The sequence below is a fragment of the Alosa sapidissima genome, chromosome 12 (genome assembly GCF_018492685.1).
Source record: "Alosa sapidissima isolate fAloSap1 chromosome 12, fAloSap1.pri, whole genome shotgun sequence".
NCBI classification, from domain to species: domain Eukaryota; kingdom Metazoa; phylum Chordata; class Actinopteri; order Clupeiformes; family Clupeidae; genus Alosa; species Alosa sapidissima.
In genome coordinates, this window is record NC_055968.1 from 10,985,425 (window position 1) to 11,001,807 (window position 16,383).

Here is a 16,383-nt window from a genome sequence, read left to right on the forward strand (position 1 = left end):
CTTAAAATGTGAAGTGTAATGTGAACTAGTTCAAATGCATATCCCTAATATTATGGTGACACTGCCATCAGGTGGTTGAAATGGGGAAAGAAAAGGGCTTGGTGGGAACTAATGTTGTGTTTTTTGCTATTATGCATCCAAGATCATGTTGCACTCTTTTATAGAAAACAAAAATGATGATGTGACTGTGTTCATTTGGAAAGGGGTTAATAAGTTCCGGTAGACCAACTGTATTTTAAGGCTTTGCTGTGCTCTTTGGGTAGGCTATTTGATATTCTGTTATTTGGTTGGTACTTGGTTGGTAGCCTACATAGCTAAAGTCATAATATAGACATAAACAAAATACAAAAATAAATTAGTCAGAACATGTCATCATCAGCACAGACTAGTTTAAAAGCAGGCATTATTTGACATATCTGAATAATCCAAATACCTAACTATTACTTTCAGTGGTGGTGCAGTTTAAAACGTGCAGAGAAGTGCCAAATGTGGTTACAAAGCTAATAGATGGCTGAATTAAATATAGGCCTATCTTGAAAAATTGCCTTTGTAAATCCATCGGACATGAGTCAAAGCAAATTGATAAAAACATTCAACCCTCACCTAAAAAAAAACGCTGTCTTCAAACATTGTTCTACAATTAGGCTACTGTAGCAGGTAACTCTAAAGAGATAGCAACATAGAGGATAGCAATGCCCAAGGACTACCCGGCAGTAATTCATTGATTGCTGTTATACCCTCTTCTGACCACTAGGGACCGTTTGTGTCGGCTGTCTTAAAAAAAACAAACAAAAAAAACTGGGTCCTGAGACCGTAGGCAATGACGTAGAAATTCAGTTGTGCTCTAGTGAGTTGCCTGTTTTGCATAATGCAGTTTCTTTGTTGGCTTTGAACCTCCATTTGCTATTTCTTCATTTGAGGTTTCTCTGACTGAGATGTTCAATGTGAATTGAATAAATATTCATTTGTTGTAGTGTGAAACTATCGGGTTAAAAATAGTCATTAATTTCGGGAACTCTGATCTTTTTCAACTGGAAATTCACGGACAACTATACACGAAATGTTCTCTCCGCAGCCCGAAAAAATGTCGGGGAAGAGTTTTCGAGTGAGTGACGGCGACTGGATTTGTCCAGATAAAAAGTAAGCAGAATTTAAATAAAACAGTGCCAGCGTTATATTGCTATATATGTCAGTAATACAACCTTTCTCGTGAATTGACGCGAAAATGCAGCAGCATGGCTTGGTCACTGTTATGCTAGCTGACGGAAATGCTAGTTTACGTCGGCTAGCAATATCAGCTAGGCAGGACAAGGCCTTGACCCAAATTTGGAGGCAATCGTCTACCACCACTCTATTTTCTAAATATAAATGTCTGTGTAATATATGTCCGATTGCTGTACTTCTATCGGTTGTGTGAATGCGAAAACAAGTAATTCGATTGCGAACATTAAGATGGATGTCAAAAGGAGTAGCAGCTAGTAGGAGAAGTATCTTCTTGTCGAGGTAGCAAAGCTGTCACAGTTCTTCTGACTGATTAGCTCGCTAGCTAACTTCACGGGAGTTCCTCGCGCCTAGCTAATGCATTCACCAACATTTTCCTTTTTATCACATTTCTGAAATGTATTAATAGGTCTTGAAGAATGATCTACTCTGCTAGCTACCTGTTTGCCTCACTGGCTGTGTCAGCATGCATGCAATGTTAAAACCTAGTTTATCGTTAGCTGACGTGGTACACGTTAACGTTAGGTGGAAATTATTTCCTGTAACGTTAACCGAGTTCTCATAAGCAAGCAAATTCTTCCACGGGATTGATTCTGCTGCAGTTACCCTCATAATTTCGACTCTCGTGCAGTTATGAGATAATCTTGTGTTTAAAGTTTTAAATATTTGCCAAGGATGATTATTGGTTATGGAAATACCACTTTATTAAGTAACGTTAACGTTGTCAGGTTAAAATAAGTTATTGGGTGGCCGTTTCGTTGGCTGTTGTTGTTAAAAGTGCTTCCATGCAATGTGCTAGGAAGCACTGAAAAGAGGTATCAAAATATTGTAAATATTGTGTGGCCTTCAGACTGCTTGTTAGCATTTTTTCCAAGTTTTAAATATTTGCCAAGGATGATTATTGGTTATGGAAATACCACTTTATTAAGTAACGTTAACGTTGTCAGGTTAAAATAAGTTATTGGGTGGCCGTTTCGTTGGCTGTTGTTGTTAAAAGTGCTTCCATGCAATGTGCTAGGAAGCACTGAAAAGAGGTATCAAAATATTGTAAATGGGTAGATGACAAATAGCAGAATTCAGACTGTCCATGTGTCACACACTTATAAAAAATGGCAATTGTTAAGAATTGATATGGAAATGTTGTAGGTCTGGTAGGTTCAAGTTCTGTCATATTAAATTTATTGGATTTTTATTTCACTTTTGACTTAAAATAATCATCCAAACATAAAAAATGTCATATGGTGTGACTGTCCACCATGTGTGCGAACTTCCTAAAAAGAGTGTATATCCATAAAAAGTATAATTACTTTAAAGTTTTACCATGCATATAAAATAATTGGATGTTTTTTACAACCACAGAAAGTTTTGATGTTTATGCATGCTGTCCAACTAAGTTATAATCAAATATTTTTTGTCCATAAAATGGTTGTCATATGGCGTGACACTATATAGTATATTTTGACCGGGCATTCATTTGGACATTATTATTGGGAAGAGGACCCTGCTTAATCAAGAAGTAACAATAGAATGTCAGGAGTAATTGGCATGGTCAAGAGGCGAGTTCTGCTTTTTGGATTTTTATATAAAAAGCTTTGAATTGGACATCATCAATCGTGGCCAAATTTTAGTGTCTTATGGTGTGACATCATTTCCCTAAAAAGTAGCTATTTTCCACAAATATTCTTCATGAATTCTTAAAAAGCACTGCTGCCATGTGGTCAGTTGAATGCTTAATAATAGTTAGCTGTATTTAACTGTCTAGAAAATTGGCTTAACTGTCAAAATGTCATATAGTGTGACGCTGCATCATATGGTGTGACAGCTTTTTTCAAGTCACACTATATGACATTTCTGTCACACCCTATGACCAAATTGCATTTTTACATAAAAGTTCTTGTAAAAACATTATTTAAATTCAGATATTATATGTTTTTTGTTAAATCTGTGATAATTGGGGAAAAAATGTATCTGTACAATTCATATTTCTCATACTTTTTTTCTTTTATGTTACCATGCCATGTAAGTTTAAAAAATAAATACTAAACTTTCATCTATTTTGCTGTTACACGCATACACCATTCATACAGTGACTTCAAAATTCATTGTTAATGATTTTATTGTCATTAAAAACCCTGTTTTGCTCTGACACATGGTGGAGTGGTGCAGTTCATCATATGGCGTGACACCATGTCATTTGGTGTGACATTAAATAATGTCACAAAAAAGACTTTATAATTGAAAAATCATTAAAACATCAATAGCACACAAAGGAAATGGTATCTGCAAGAACCTCAAGAATTTTGAGTGAGTTCTTACAAGAAATATTAGAATTAAGCTAAAATATCTGGTTACACTTAGGAGCATTCTCCACCTTGACAAAATAACTTGTTAAATTTTAGGTTTTTCTTCTAAATATTCACAAGGAAATGTTGCATATCAAAGCAAACGTGATTAAAATGTACAGTGACATAAATTAAAGTAGAAAAAAGTATCTCATTTTCATTTTATTTCAAATTATTTTCACGTCACACCATATGACAATTTTAGGCACTAACATGACAAATTGACATATAAATATATATTTCACTTTTTTTTTGAAAAAAAAAATTATATTAGTCAAGTTTAGAGATACAGCAACACATAAACACTTTTTAGGGATGATATTTGAAGTTTTTTTAAATTCCTTTTTTCAGGCTTATTTGTCATCCACCCAAATATTGTGTGGCCTTCAGACTGCTTGTTAGCATTTTTTCCAGGTGATCTGTCACGTTAAGCAATGGAATGTGGTAACTAAACAATGTAGCCTTGGGACTAGGACCTATTAAACATTGAGAGACTTTATATGAAGTCTACATAATTTCATGACCTTTTTATTTGCCGGGGTGTTTTATTCTCTTGTATCGAAACTGTTAGGAGTGTTTCTTTAAACTGTTTCAGTTTGATGTGACCGCAAAACAAAATAACTATGCTCTGTCTCTCCACAGATGTGGTAATGTGAACTTTGCAAGACGAACGAGCTGCAACAGATGTGGAAGGGGTAAGTGACATGACTGTCACTGCATTTACAAAGTCATCCATCTAGGCCACTTTTTGATTTAGTTATCATGCGGACATCTGTTAGAACTTGCCGATCCATAGTATGTGATTGGACTTTGCTCTCTTTGTTCTGCAGAAAAAACTACAGAGGCGAAAATGATGAAAGCGGGAGGGACCGAAATTGGAAAGACACTTGCGGAGAAGAGCCGTGGCCTTTTCAGTGCCAATGATTGGCAGTGTAAAACGTGAGTAACACTGGAATTGTGTGCTTTTCTAGAGAGGTGACTATGAATGTTTGTTTAATTCTATATAAATTTGGCAAATTGCACTTCTGTTATATCCAAAATAAACTACATGTTCATAAGGACACAAGGAAATTCAGGTAGTCAATGTGTAATGTTGAGGTAATAAAGTGAAGTAATAAACTTGATATAAGGAAGTTTTCCCTTTTTAAATGATTTTTCCCCTTATGCATTTTAAGACAGAAGCTCAAGCAGAAAATATTTATATAATAAATATATATAGATTTATATATAATATATATAATTTCTCTCTCTCTCTCTTTCTCTCAAAAGCTGTGGCAATGTGAACTGGGCCAGACGTTCTGAGTGTAATATGTGCAACACACCGAAATATGCCAAGCTGGAGGAGAGGACTGGTAAGAACCTACAGGGAGCACTTTGTAACCAGAGCATAGAACAAAGTCCGAATACAGCACAGTGCATGACTGTGCACACCTGTATTCAAGCATTTGTAATGCCGGGAAATTCTGGTTTTAGTTCATTGAGACACGTACAGATGCAGCATTATACATGGTTATGTACCTGTCTTTTTTTAATGGCTGAATTTGTATTTACTAGGCTATGGGGGAGGTTTTAATGAGCGAGAAAACGTGGAGTACATTGAGCGAGAGGAATCGGATGGGGAGTACGACGAGGTAAGCAGTCTAACTTGCACAGATTTTGTTAGGCTGTAGGTTTTGTCTAGACTTGCCTTCCGTATTTTCTGGACTGTAAGTCGCTCCTGAGTATAAGTCGCATCAGTCAAAAAATGCGTCATGAACAGGAAAAAACCATATATAAGTCGCACCGGACTATACGTCGCATTTATTTAGAAAAGTATTTCACAAAATCCAAAACCAAAAACAGAGACTATGTAACTGGATTATTGAGGCCAAAAAGATTAATGTTAATGAAGACGAAGGAGTGAAGGCAGCCAAGAGGAGGGCAAGGTAATTGCAAAGCAAAAAATTCAATGAAAGAAAATGCAATGTGGTACACCAAAATGTATTTAAAATGCGGAGAATACATGCAATCAAGCATTTTGGGCAATGTGGAGTCACAAGCTGGCAGCAGATTAAATGCTCATGAGAGAGAAAAAGATGCAGTTTTAGACGTGACTGAAGCAAGCCAGACATAGGCCTATAGGCCCGATGGTAATTGTAAAGCAATTTACAAAAGATTCACTGAACAAAAATGCTGATATGATGCATGAAAATTTAGCTAAAAATGTGGAGAATGCAATGCAATCATGTCCAGTGTATTTATTTCTTGCGTTTTACTGCGAGACATATGCCTATACTTTTCGTTATAGGAGTGGCATACCGCTATCAATGGCAATGGTTCATTAAGTTTCATGTATGAAAGAGTGTCGGGATTTCCATCCGCTTATTGCGAGATAAGGCATCCGCTTTCATTCATTCATGGAACGTGTGCTGTGCTGCAAGGGAAACCTTATTCCATATAGCCAAAGAGGTCTAAGATAGACTAAATTTAATTATTTTATAAATTATGCATGATTTACTTTTTTAAAATTCGTAGGCTGATACCTGGCAGCAACAATTGTGCTTAAATGTAGGTTATTGCTTCAGCCTCTAGCTCAGAAAGGGGCTGCGTGCGTGACTGGTAGCTTGAGAGCAACATGTTGGAGACTCATGGTGTAGGATGATGACTTTTCATTGGCAACAATGTTAAACCAACCAACAATATACATTATTAAGAAGAGCTCTTTTATGAGTTAAATTGAAGCAAAATTATACTGGCTTTTATTTGTCCGAATCTGAGGCCCGGCTATGAATAGAATCCCAGACATAATTTGAGCATTTAAGTAGCCTATGCACGTGTGTTTCAGGCATAGCGCAAGCACTAATCTCTGACTGAAAGTGCACAGGACTTGTGCATTTGAGAGTGCTCTCTCGAGGCTGTAGATGCTAATGTTTCATGTAGGGTTCATGTCAGTTCATACAACATTTAATATTACAAAACATTTAACATTTAAAAACATGTTCAATTATATAATTTTTTTCATATATAAGTCGCACCTGACTAAAAGTCGCAGGACCAGCCAAACTATGAAAAAAAAAAGTGTGACTTATAGTCCGGAAAATACGGTATAAAAACAGCAACATGTGTCCTGATATCCCTCACAGTTTGGTCGTAAAAAGAAAAAATACCGCAAAACTTCATCAAGCAACTCCAAAGAAAGTGAGAAAAAACCACCAGAGCCGAAACCCCATGTGGAGGAGGAGGAAGAGGATGAGGAGGATGATGAAGAAGAAGGAGACCTTTCCAAATACAAGCTTGATGTAAGCGATATATACATATATATGCACACACACACACACACACACACATACTTTTCCTTCATTCTAGCATTACAAGTTATAGCCTGCACGAACATTGATAAGCAGTATTTCATTGATAGGCTATAGTACTAACCAGAAGCAAACACTTCAGTTAGCAGGTGATTGGAGAGGGGACCCAAACATAAGGTTGTAACATTTGTTTGTGTGTCTGTTTTGACCCAGGATGATGATGACGACGATGAGGCTGATCTGTCCAAGTACGACCTCGACGCCAGTGACGAGGAGAAGCCGGCGGGGAAGAAGGGCAGTCCCTCGGGGTCCTCACGCTCACGGTCCTCCTCACGTTCGTCCAGCTCCAGCGCTCGGTCCAGGTCCAGGTAAACGGGTACAGGTCAAGGGTAACGCAAGGAAAATGTCAGTATCAGCTCAATTTTCCTTCCCACGTTTTCCAACCACTCCCACTTCTCAATGTGGTTTTTGTCTGAACGTCATATGAGTTCGTTTTGTACATATGTGTTTGTTTGGTCGCTTGTTTAGTGGTCCTCTTGTACTGAAGGGGCGCATTTTTTGTTTGTTTTGTCAACCTTGTTGTTACAATGTGCTTGTGGCCTTTTTAACATAATGGTCCAGTGAATGCATCTATATTAGCATTTTGCAAGTCCTATTTTATGGTACAATTAATGTGTCTCTTTTGTTGTGCAGCCACTTTTTTCTTAATATAATGAAACATACATATGTTCTTGTATTGTGCTGTGCAATGTGAAATAGGCTGGGTTGTTGATCAGCCGCAGTGGGGAAATCCCCTACTAATAGCATAAGGAATTTAACCGCTTTCCTGTGTATGTCTGAAATAGGATTTTATTTGTATAACTTTAGATTTGCACAAAATAATAACATATACCATACCATGATTATAGGTTTTTGGTTTTCACATTTTATGAAATGTCGTGAAGGAAGAAAAAGCCTAAAGCCCTTTTTTTGTGGCTGATATCGTTGCCACATATTTGATTGTGCACTGCAGAAAAATTTGGAAAATCTTGTTTTCTCTGTGTGTGTGTGTGCGTGCGTGTGTGTGTGCGCGTGTGTGTGTGTGTGTGTGCGCGTGTGTGTGTTTCAGGTCCCAGTCCAGGAGTTCGTCCAGCTCTGGCTCTCAGTCCCGCTCGAGCTCCCGGGGCGGAGGACGCCCTCGCAGGTCTAACTCCAGGTGAATGAGGTAGCGCGCTCTTCTGCCAGAGCGTAGCTGCGACCCGACTCTAACCACTTTAAGCTCTAAAGCTCGATGGGGAGTCCGGGCCATGGGTCGATGATTGAAAATCTGGCCAATGTTTTCAATTTCAGTAATGCCAGAAGCGCTACGGGAACTGTAATGGCTTGTTGGCTTACTGGTACTATGACTTCGAACAAGGGTGCTTTAATATATTGTGTCACTGCTGTAAGGAACTCTTAACTGTCTCTTCTGGGTGGCTATTAGTCTTATTGAGTAGAGGCCAGATAGATGTTTTTTTTGTCTTTGGACCTCTAAGGAGGTCCAGAATGTTTTTTTTGTTGTTATTGTTTTTTTAAGTCATATTATAGCAAACAGTGTTCATCTAAGTGTGCAACGTATTCCGCTCCCAAGTGTACACACATGTATACTTTGGGAAACTAGAGCTGTCAAATTCCTATTCCAATTCCGTTCCATTGCACTGACGACACTAAAGTGTACCAATATAGTCAGGGGACTTAGATGTGGGTTAAAAAGTGTGTCCTGGTGAAATGTTTCTGTGTTCTAAGGGTTGCAGTGGACATGTTCAAAAAATGGCTCTGTCAGGAGGATGAAATCCTCAGAGATTATGGCCTTTATGTAGAATACATTAGGGGTGCTGGAGCTAATACTTTTTTTAAAAGAAAAAACCTTACTCAAACTAGTTCTCAATATAGTATGTTAGGAAATCTAAATGGCTGCAACGTCAACAGTCTCTCTTTATGTGTAGATCCTTATGGCAGTTGGTTATTGACCAGTAGGTTTACGGCTTGAGTTCCTGCAGTGATTTTTCTAACGGAAGATTCTGACATATCCTCCCCAAAAAGATCCAGCTCCAGGTCACCAAAGGGGTCTTCGTCCTCGAGGAAGAGGTCTCGCTCTCGATCCGCATCCTCCTCGCCAGAAAGAGGAAGGAAAAGAAGTCGTTCCAGGTCATCGTCCGGGAACAGGAAAAAAAGGCGCTCTAGATCGCAGTCGTCTGAAAGGTTTGGGTTTCTGTGGAATACCAGATGGTGTACTATTTAGGTCTCCATTTACTTGTGTTCTATCCTGATGTACTAATTAGGGTTCCATTTACTTGTGTTCTATCCTGATGGTGTACTAATTAGGTTCTATCCTGGTGGCATGGTGTGCATGTACAGTTCTTAGCATTTGTTACAGGGAAAGTTGTAATGTCCAACTCACTCACCCCTTCCTTGCTCTCTTTTTGTTTTCTTTTCTTTCTTCCTCTTTTTTGTTTTGTTTTTTGTTTTCTTTCTTGTCTCCCCTCTAGAAATCGTGGCCTGTCGTCCGGATCCTCCCATTCTGGTTCAAGTTCAAAAAAGAAATGATTCGGAAAGCAAACAGTATCATAGGGATCTCACACATGCATGCTGATTAAAACAGAATAAAAAAAATAAAAATAAAAAAAAAAGCGCTGTTAAAAGCATCAGATTACAGAACTATTCTCAGTCAAAGTAAAAGTCAATAGCTTTTTATTAATTGTTTTGTGATCATACCGTCTGCCTACCCATGAACAATGGCTTCCCATAAGCAATGAAACTTTCATGAAGTTAAAGCCTAGGGACTCCTAGTGTTTCAAGCTGGTTCAGCTCATGACCTGCCTCTGTAGCTGGAGGCAAGTCCAAACCTAAAATGACCCATCCTAGCGTTGGCAGTAATAACCACATCAGTCACCTTAACTTATTATATGGCAAACAGCTGAAATAAGATTTTTGATTGGATGTGTATTTTTAGAGCTGAGTTCTAGTGGCAGGAACTTGGGTTTGTGTTTAATCTGGAATGTCCTTATACGGAATCACATCAGTGTTCATGCCAGGCCAAATCTGTTAAACTGTCAACTCCATGTATATGAACATAGTGCATACCAAGAGGCTGTAGTTTTACTGTCCATCTGTATATTTGAGGTTTTAAGGTAAGTATTTTTTTTCTTTATTTTTTGTCCCTCAATATCTCCTTTGGTGAAATGAAATTCTGCTGTGAATGTTGTTGGGGTTTTTTCTTTTTCTTTCTCACCTCATGTTTTGTGGAGTAATTCCTCTAGACAGTCTTGAATTCCAAAACTGCTGTGTGGTCATTAAACCGTAAGCCTACATATCATTTCTGTAGGTCGGGTCACCAGACTATTAAATTAATTTTTGTAACTCCCAAGTTTTAAGACTTTTCTTGGAAGCATCCTTAGTCTCATTTTACAGTACGTAATGTATAGAGTAACAATTTGTCATGTCTAGACATATCTTTCTTTTTTTTTTTTCTTGAGAGATGACGGGAAAAGTAGAATGTGAGAAATGTTCTATTTGATTCTAAAAGCAGCGTTGTTATGTGAATAAAATCTTGTTAATCACACGATGGGAATGTCAAACTGTTTTTGCTTCTCCACCTGACCTAGTGTTGTAATACGTACTTCTTAGAGTGAAAACCTGACATAGGATTTTAATATTGTTGGTAAATTATAGAAAAGTTAATCATCTTGCCCTTCAGATGCATGCAGATGTCAATATAGAGTAGATTTTGCCAGATAAACTTGATCTTATCACAAAGCGTGGCCTATGCAGATCAACTCGAGCACGATCACAGGCCGCAAAGGTAGGGTGCCAGTTTGTTTTCTTTATAGTTCTACATATTTATTTATGACATTTTACATGGAAAAAAGAGTGCCCTTGAATAAGCAACCAAACATTAGGGATGAAAAGGAAAATATATACTAAACCTGGTAGCCAATTTCGGAGTTACTTACAATTGACCAGTACATCACATTAAAATATACATACATTAAATAAAAAATATATATTAAAATCCTATGATATCTAAGTTAAGTAACTAATATGATCCTTCATGAGGAAAATTCATTATATAAAAGGTAAAAAAAATAGAAACAAGATTTTTGATCATTGGTGCTTATTTCTTGGAACTTCATCAGAACAGGTGAAAGTGCTTGAAATGTAACAATTTTGTAACGTGTGGGAATAGCACAAAGACACCGACACTCAGACACCCACATACACAGCAGGCCAAGTTAGGAGGACCGCGTTAAGGTAGCACCTACACTCAGACACCCACATACACAGCAGGCCAAGTTAGGAGGACCGCGTTAAGGTAGCACCTACACTCAGACACCCACATACACAGCAGGCCAAGTTAGGAGGACAGCGTTAAGGTAGCACCTACACTCAGACACCCACATACACAGCAGGCCAAGTTAGGAGGACAGCGTTAAGGTAGCACCTACACTCAGACACCCACATACACAGCAGGCCAAGTTAGGAGGACAGCGTTAAGGTAGCACCTACACTCAGACACCCACATACACAGCAGGCCAAGTTAGGAGGACAGCGTTAAGGTAGCACCTACACTCAGACACCCACATACACAGCAGGCCAAGTTAGGAGGACCGCGTTAAGGTAGCACCTACAATTAGCCTATTACACTCGGGTCCAGTAGACCCGAACACCACCTATGTGAGTTATGTGTGCGGGCCGGGGATGTAGGCTACTGTGCAGTCATTGAAAAACAGTTCGGCTATGTTTTGTGTTCTTCACAGAAAATGAGTGACAGCCAATGAGTTTGAGTTAGCAGAAATAATAAATAGCATATTTATTCATAAGCAAACATTGAAAACGGGTCCCACAGACGGCAGACCCGAACAAGGGTTAAATTACCCCTGAAAACATAAATTAAGTGGTCCTTAACCTTAGATAGATAGATAGATAAGATACTTGGGGAAATTCAAGGGTCTCGGTAGCATACAGACATAACACACAACATGCACTTACAGCAGAAATGGTAAACATAAGTATAAACATATAACTAAACTCCACTGTACAATAAAGACAGTAGAAGATAAGACAGATAAGAAAACTAACAAAACAAAATACTAAATACACTATATAAGTTAAATTAAGAAAGTCCAATGTGCTTGAGGGTGATCCAGCATAAGACGCTTAACAGGGCCAGGACTGGTGAGGTGCTAAAGGGAGTGAGTGTCATGGTGAAGGTGCAAACAGTAGTCCAACCATAGTCCTTAGTTATGTGTGCCTGGCAAGGTGCTCAAGAGAGTGAGTGTCATGGTGAAGGTGCAATTTAAATGCCATTTTAATGTAAATGTAAGGTGTCAAGTAGGAGTTCCCTTTATTTGTTGTGATTAAGGGCAATTTAAGTATATCTTAATTTTCTTTTTAAGGTGTTAATTTAGTGATTCCTTGATTAAGGGGAAATCGGAAAAGTAAGGGGCAAATTCAGAAGGCTTTTCTGTGGGGGTGGGTGGGGGGGCACATATTCAATGTGATCACGTTTACCTTGAAGGATTTAGGCTACTCTTTATCAGTGTTGTATAGGCCTACTATGAAAAACAATTATTAATTAAATTTGCCTAAAGGAGGATGGTGGGCGATTGGTTTGTCCAGTCTGAATTAAATTCTATGGTGGAGTAATGCTCTTTTTACCAGTGAAATATGTACAGAACCATTCCTGTTCATAACCAGTGCAATATATGTTTATATTCTTTTTTATATTTTTATATATGTGCATTTTTTAAACTATTTATTATTGTTGTTATGCAAACCTCATGAGTTGACAGCTCTTTCAAATCTCGTTGTACCTTTGCAAAAAGTGTCAATGACAAAGACTATCTATCTATTTATCTATCTATCTATCTATCTAATTTAACTTAAAAAATAAAAACAACGAAACGTTTCTCTCTGACCACTTAGAAATTGACCAACTGTTATCTTACAGCAAGATATGCTAGCAAATAATTGTGTGTGGCCACGCCTCTCCGCACTGGCTATATAGACGGCTGCGCGTAATGTACTTGGTTTCAGCGATAAACTTGTGGGGCTGGCGAACGCAGCTGTCTTTGGTGAGGTCGGTGGGATGTACGTCGGTTAAGGATGATTTATCACAATTGCAATTTTTTGAATGTCTTAAATAATCACTCTGATGGAACGATGCTGGAATCCAATGTATCCAAAACATTGCGCGAAGGCAATGCCACCAAAAATACCAGCTGTGGATCCGTTTCTGTTGCTTATCCCATTACTATGATGGTAACGGGAATGGTTGGGAATTCTCTTGCCTTGATGTTAGTTTATAGTTCTTACAGGAAGAAGGAAAATAAACGGAAAAAGTCATTTCTGCTCTGCATTGGTTCACTTGCGCTTACAGATCTCTTTGGACAACTGTTAACGAGCCCTGTCGTGATTTCAGTTTACCAGGCTGACTTGAAGTGGGAGCGCGTTGACACATCGGGAAGTTTGTGTGCTTTCTTTGGGGTATGCATGACAACGTTCGGACTGTGTTCCCTTTTCCTTGCCAGTGCAATGGCAATCGAGAGGGCTTTAGCGATCACTGCTCCACACTGGTATTCCAACCATATGAAAACTAGTGTAACCAAACAAGTGCTGGCTGTTATCTGGTGCCTTGTCATATTATTCGCCCTGCTACCCATTGCAGGTGTAGGGCAATACTCTCTACAGTGGCCGGGAACCTGGTGTTTCATCAGTACAGGGGACAGAAACAATGCCTTTTTTGCGTCCACGTTTGCTGGCTTGGGTATATTTTCCCTTCTTGTAACTTTCTTCTGCAACATGGTGACAATACGTGCGCTTGTCATTCGCTGTAAAATGAAATTAAGCTCGTCTCAGACGTCCAAGCAATGGGAGCGCCTCACCACGGAGACCGTGATTCAGTTGCTGGGAATCATGTGTGTGCTCCTGGTATGCTGGACCCCATTACTGGTAAGTGTTATGATGGAGACGGTCTGCTTCATTTATTACATATAAAGAAAATTAAGTCCAAGTTAGGATGTGAAAAATGTGCGCTAAGTTATGTGTTTACATGAAATCCACATTTTCCACTGAAGTCTATTTTATTGTCTCTTCACACTATGGCAATTGTTGGTGGTGAGTGGTTTATTTGACCTTATCAGTTATTTTCATGATAACGCACTGTGGATATCAAACCCAGAGAGGGCATAGCTCATATAGTGACAAAGTATAACTGTTAAGCTAATCGTTGGTGGAAAGTTTACACCAACATGATTAAGCAGTTCTAACGTTCTTCTGTTGATTGGTTATAAGCATGTGTGTAGGAAGGAAGCTAGAGTTAATGTATGCCTGCATCTCTTAACATTCCACACTGTAGTTTTTAAATAGACAAAAGAGAGAGGTAACCGCAGGGAACATTCAGACCACAGACAATAATCTGGATCATGTCACTGGTAAAACCTATATCTTGAGAAGTATTTAATGGCTATTGTTGTTTCTGGATGGTCCCCAGCTTGCATTTATCCCATCAAATGAGGAACTTCATATGGCTGTCAGTAGCTTTTTTGTCTTACATGAGCAATCTAGACTAGGTTATACAGCTGGTGTCATTATGCTGTAACCCAGCTCTATTACATTACAGCTTCAGACCATTTACAATTAGCCGGAGTTTAGAAAATGTACAGTTTGATGGACGATATGATTTTGAATCTGTGAAGCTTATGTTGCTAAAACATCCATCTCCATAAGTGCAGAGGTTTTCTGTTTTAAGATATAAGGATGGCAACCATGTTTGGTGATCCAGAGATTCAGTATCCCTATTGAAACAAAAGTCTGTTTAGTCATAAGTGAAGCAGCTGGTCAGAGGTTGACTCAGTGTTCTTTAATGACAAAATTATTATAAATAGTCCTAAAGAATAGTCCCATGGGAAATGTTCCCTTGTAATAACTTATAGCAGTGGAAGAATGAGAGAGGTTATGCCTCATGAGAGGTTGTGTGTGTGAGTGCTTGCGTGTATGTGTGTGAGACTTTGGCAAAGTCAGAATACCCAAACTCATAACATCAATTAGAGACTTCTCAACAGTGTGTGTTACGTGTTGCAATGGTAGGCTATTGTCCACTGGAATATCTCAAAATCTTGTTGACATGGCTCTGGTCAATTGGGCCTATGACCCTGTGGTCTTTCCAAAACATTGCACACAACATAACCATAAAAGAGAATAAACAGACCTCCGTATGCATGCAAGGTGACAAGGTTATGTCACCAATGCTTAAACTGTTAGTGTGCATATTAATATTTTTCTAAAGATGATCAATTACTCACTTAGGTTGATTTCAGTTGACCGTAGTTGTCATGATTGTAACCAAATCCAACAGAAGTCTGGTTGTCTGTGAAAGGTAACCTAAGGTTGGTACAACAGAAAAGAGGATATTTTGTAACCAGTAACTGGAAGAGTTAGTGAGTTATAGTGGTTGCCTGAATCCTGTCAAAGTGAATTGCTGTGCCTTTTTTTGGCCGTGTTTGTTTATCTGTTTACTTTTCACTATTGATAAACTATTCCTTTAGAAAAACTGCCCTTCAGAACTAGTGTGTGGATGGTCAAGGATTCGAAACAAGTTGTACTCGGTGAACAAAAATTAGAAAGTGCTTCTTGACCTATCTGAAGGTAATTTAGGAACACTGAACCATCTAGGAACAATTTATTCCAGATTACAAAAATATTTTCTAGGCTGAAAAATTATCAGTTGAATCAATCATGTTCATGACAATCATGACTGACTCTTTGACCCAGATGAAGCATTGCATGTCATGAATCTAACACCCTTGTATTTTTGTGTGTGTGTGTGTGTGTGTGTGTGTGTGTGAATTCCTTCTGCAGATATTGATGGTGAAGATGATTTATACGCAGACGTCTTCGCATTACTGCAAACCACCAGCCGGTGGCTTCTCTCCCAGTCGAGACGTGCAGATGGACTGCAACTTCTTCCTCACCGCCATCCGTCTAGCTTCACTTAACCAGATACTGGACCCGTGGGTATATTTGCTGCTGAGGGAAGTCCTACTGCGGAAATTTTTCCAGGTGACAAACGCAGTATCCAACTGCTCCATCGACAGACACAAGGAGACGCCAACAGCACTGGACGCACTAAACAAACAGACCCTTGATGCAGAGACAGCGCAGAGCCAGTGGAAAGACCAGAAGGAATAACCTGACCTGCAATGAAAGGCATTATGGTGCATTGGTAAATGGGCCATTGTTTTGCCAGTGTAGCAATCTTGTCAAACTTATGCTGAGATCCAGTCATTCAGAGTAGTTGGTACTCTGGTGCTTGATATGAGTGTATGCCTGGTGAGTGTTACTGTCATATGCATTGACTGTGAAGGGAACTACTGCACTGGAGGTAAGATGAGATGACCATACCAGCACTTGAACACTAAAACCAAACAGCATCTTGTAAAGTTGACCTGCCATGGTCAATGTGTTAAAAGGGATTTCACACATGGTTGCTCAATTACAAATCTTGCAAAACAAGA

General features: G+C 38.8%; 2 protein-coding genes across 3 annotated transcripts in view; both read left to right on the plus strand.

Annotated features, from left to right (window-relative positions):
• The first annotated feature begins 854 nt into the window (after nucleotides 1–854).
• Nucleotides 855–10,430, plus strand: zranb2 (zinc finger, RAN-binding domain containing 2). 2 transcript variants are annotated; one of them, XM_042057165.1, is made up of 10 exons: nucleotides 855–1,140; nucleotides 4,206–4,262; nucleotides 4,394–4,502; nucleotides 4,833–4,915; nucleotides 5,118–5,194; nucleotides 6,686–6,841; nucleotides 7,064–7,218; nucleotides 7,959–8,045; nucleotides 8,912–9,070; nucleotides 9,358–10,430. In XM_042057165.1, exons 3-10 carry the CDS (start codon nucleotides 4,414–4,416, stop codon nucleotides 9,413–9,415), a joined length of 864 nt encoding a protein of 287 aa, XP_041913099.1. In that variant the 5' UTR covers nucleotides 855–1,140; nucleotides 4,206–4,262; nucleotides 4,394–4,413; the 3' UTR covers nucleotides 9,416–10,430. The 2 variants fall into 2 exon arrangements, with proteins under 2 accessions (XP_041913099.1, XP_041913098.1); XM_042057164.1 differs by having other exon boundaries at nucleotides 4,206–4,258.
• A 2,490-nt stretch (nucleotides 10,431–12,920) lies between these two features.
• The window catches only part of ptger3 (prostaglandin E receptor 3 (subtype EP3)), a 5,389-nt gene continuing 1,926 nt past the window's right edge, over nucleotides 12,921–16,383 (plus strand). The window contains exons 1-2 of the mRNA XM_042057915.1: nucleotides 12,921–13,819; nucleotides 15,728–16,383. The exon at nucleotides 15,728–16,383 is cut by the window's right edge and continues 1,926 nt beyond it. Of these exons, the coding sequence (XP_041913849.1) occupies nucleotides 12,974–13,819; nucleotides 15,728–16,057 (1,176 nt within the window). The 5' untranslated portion in view covers nucleotides 12,921–12,973 and the 3' untranslated portion in view covers nucleotides 16,058–16,383. The remainder of the gene's footprint in view (nucleotides 13,820–15,727) is intronic.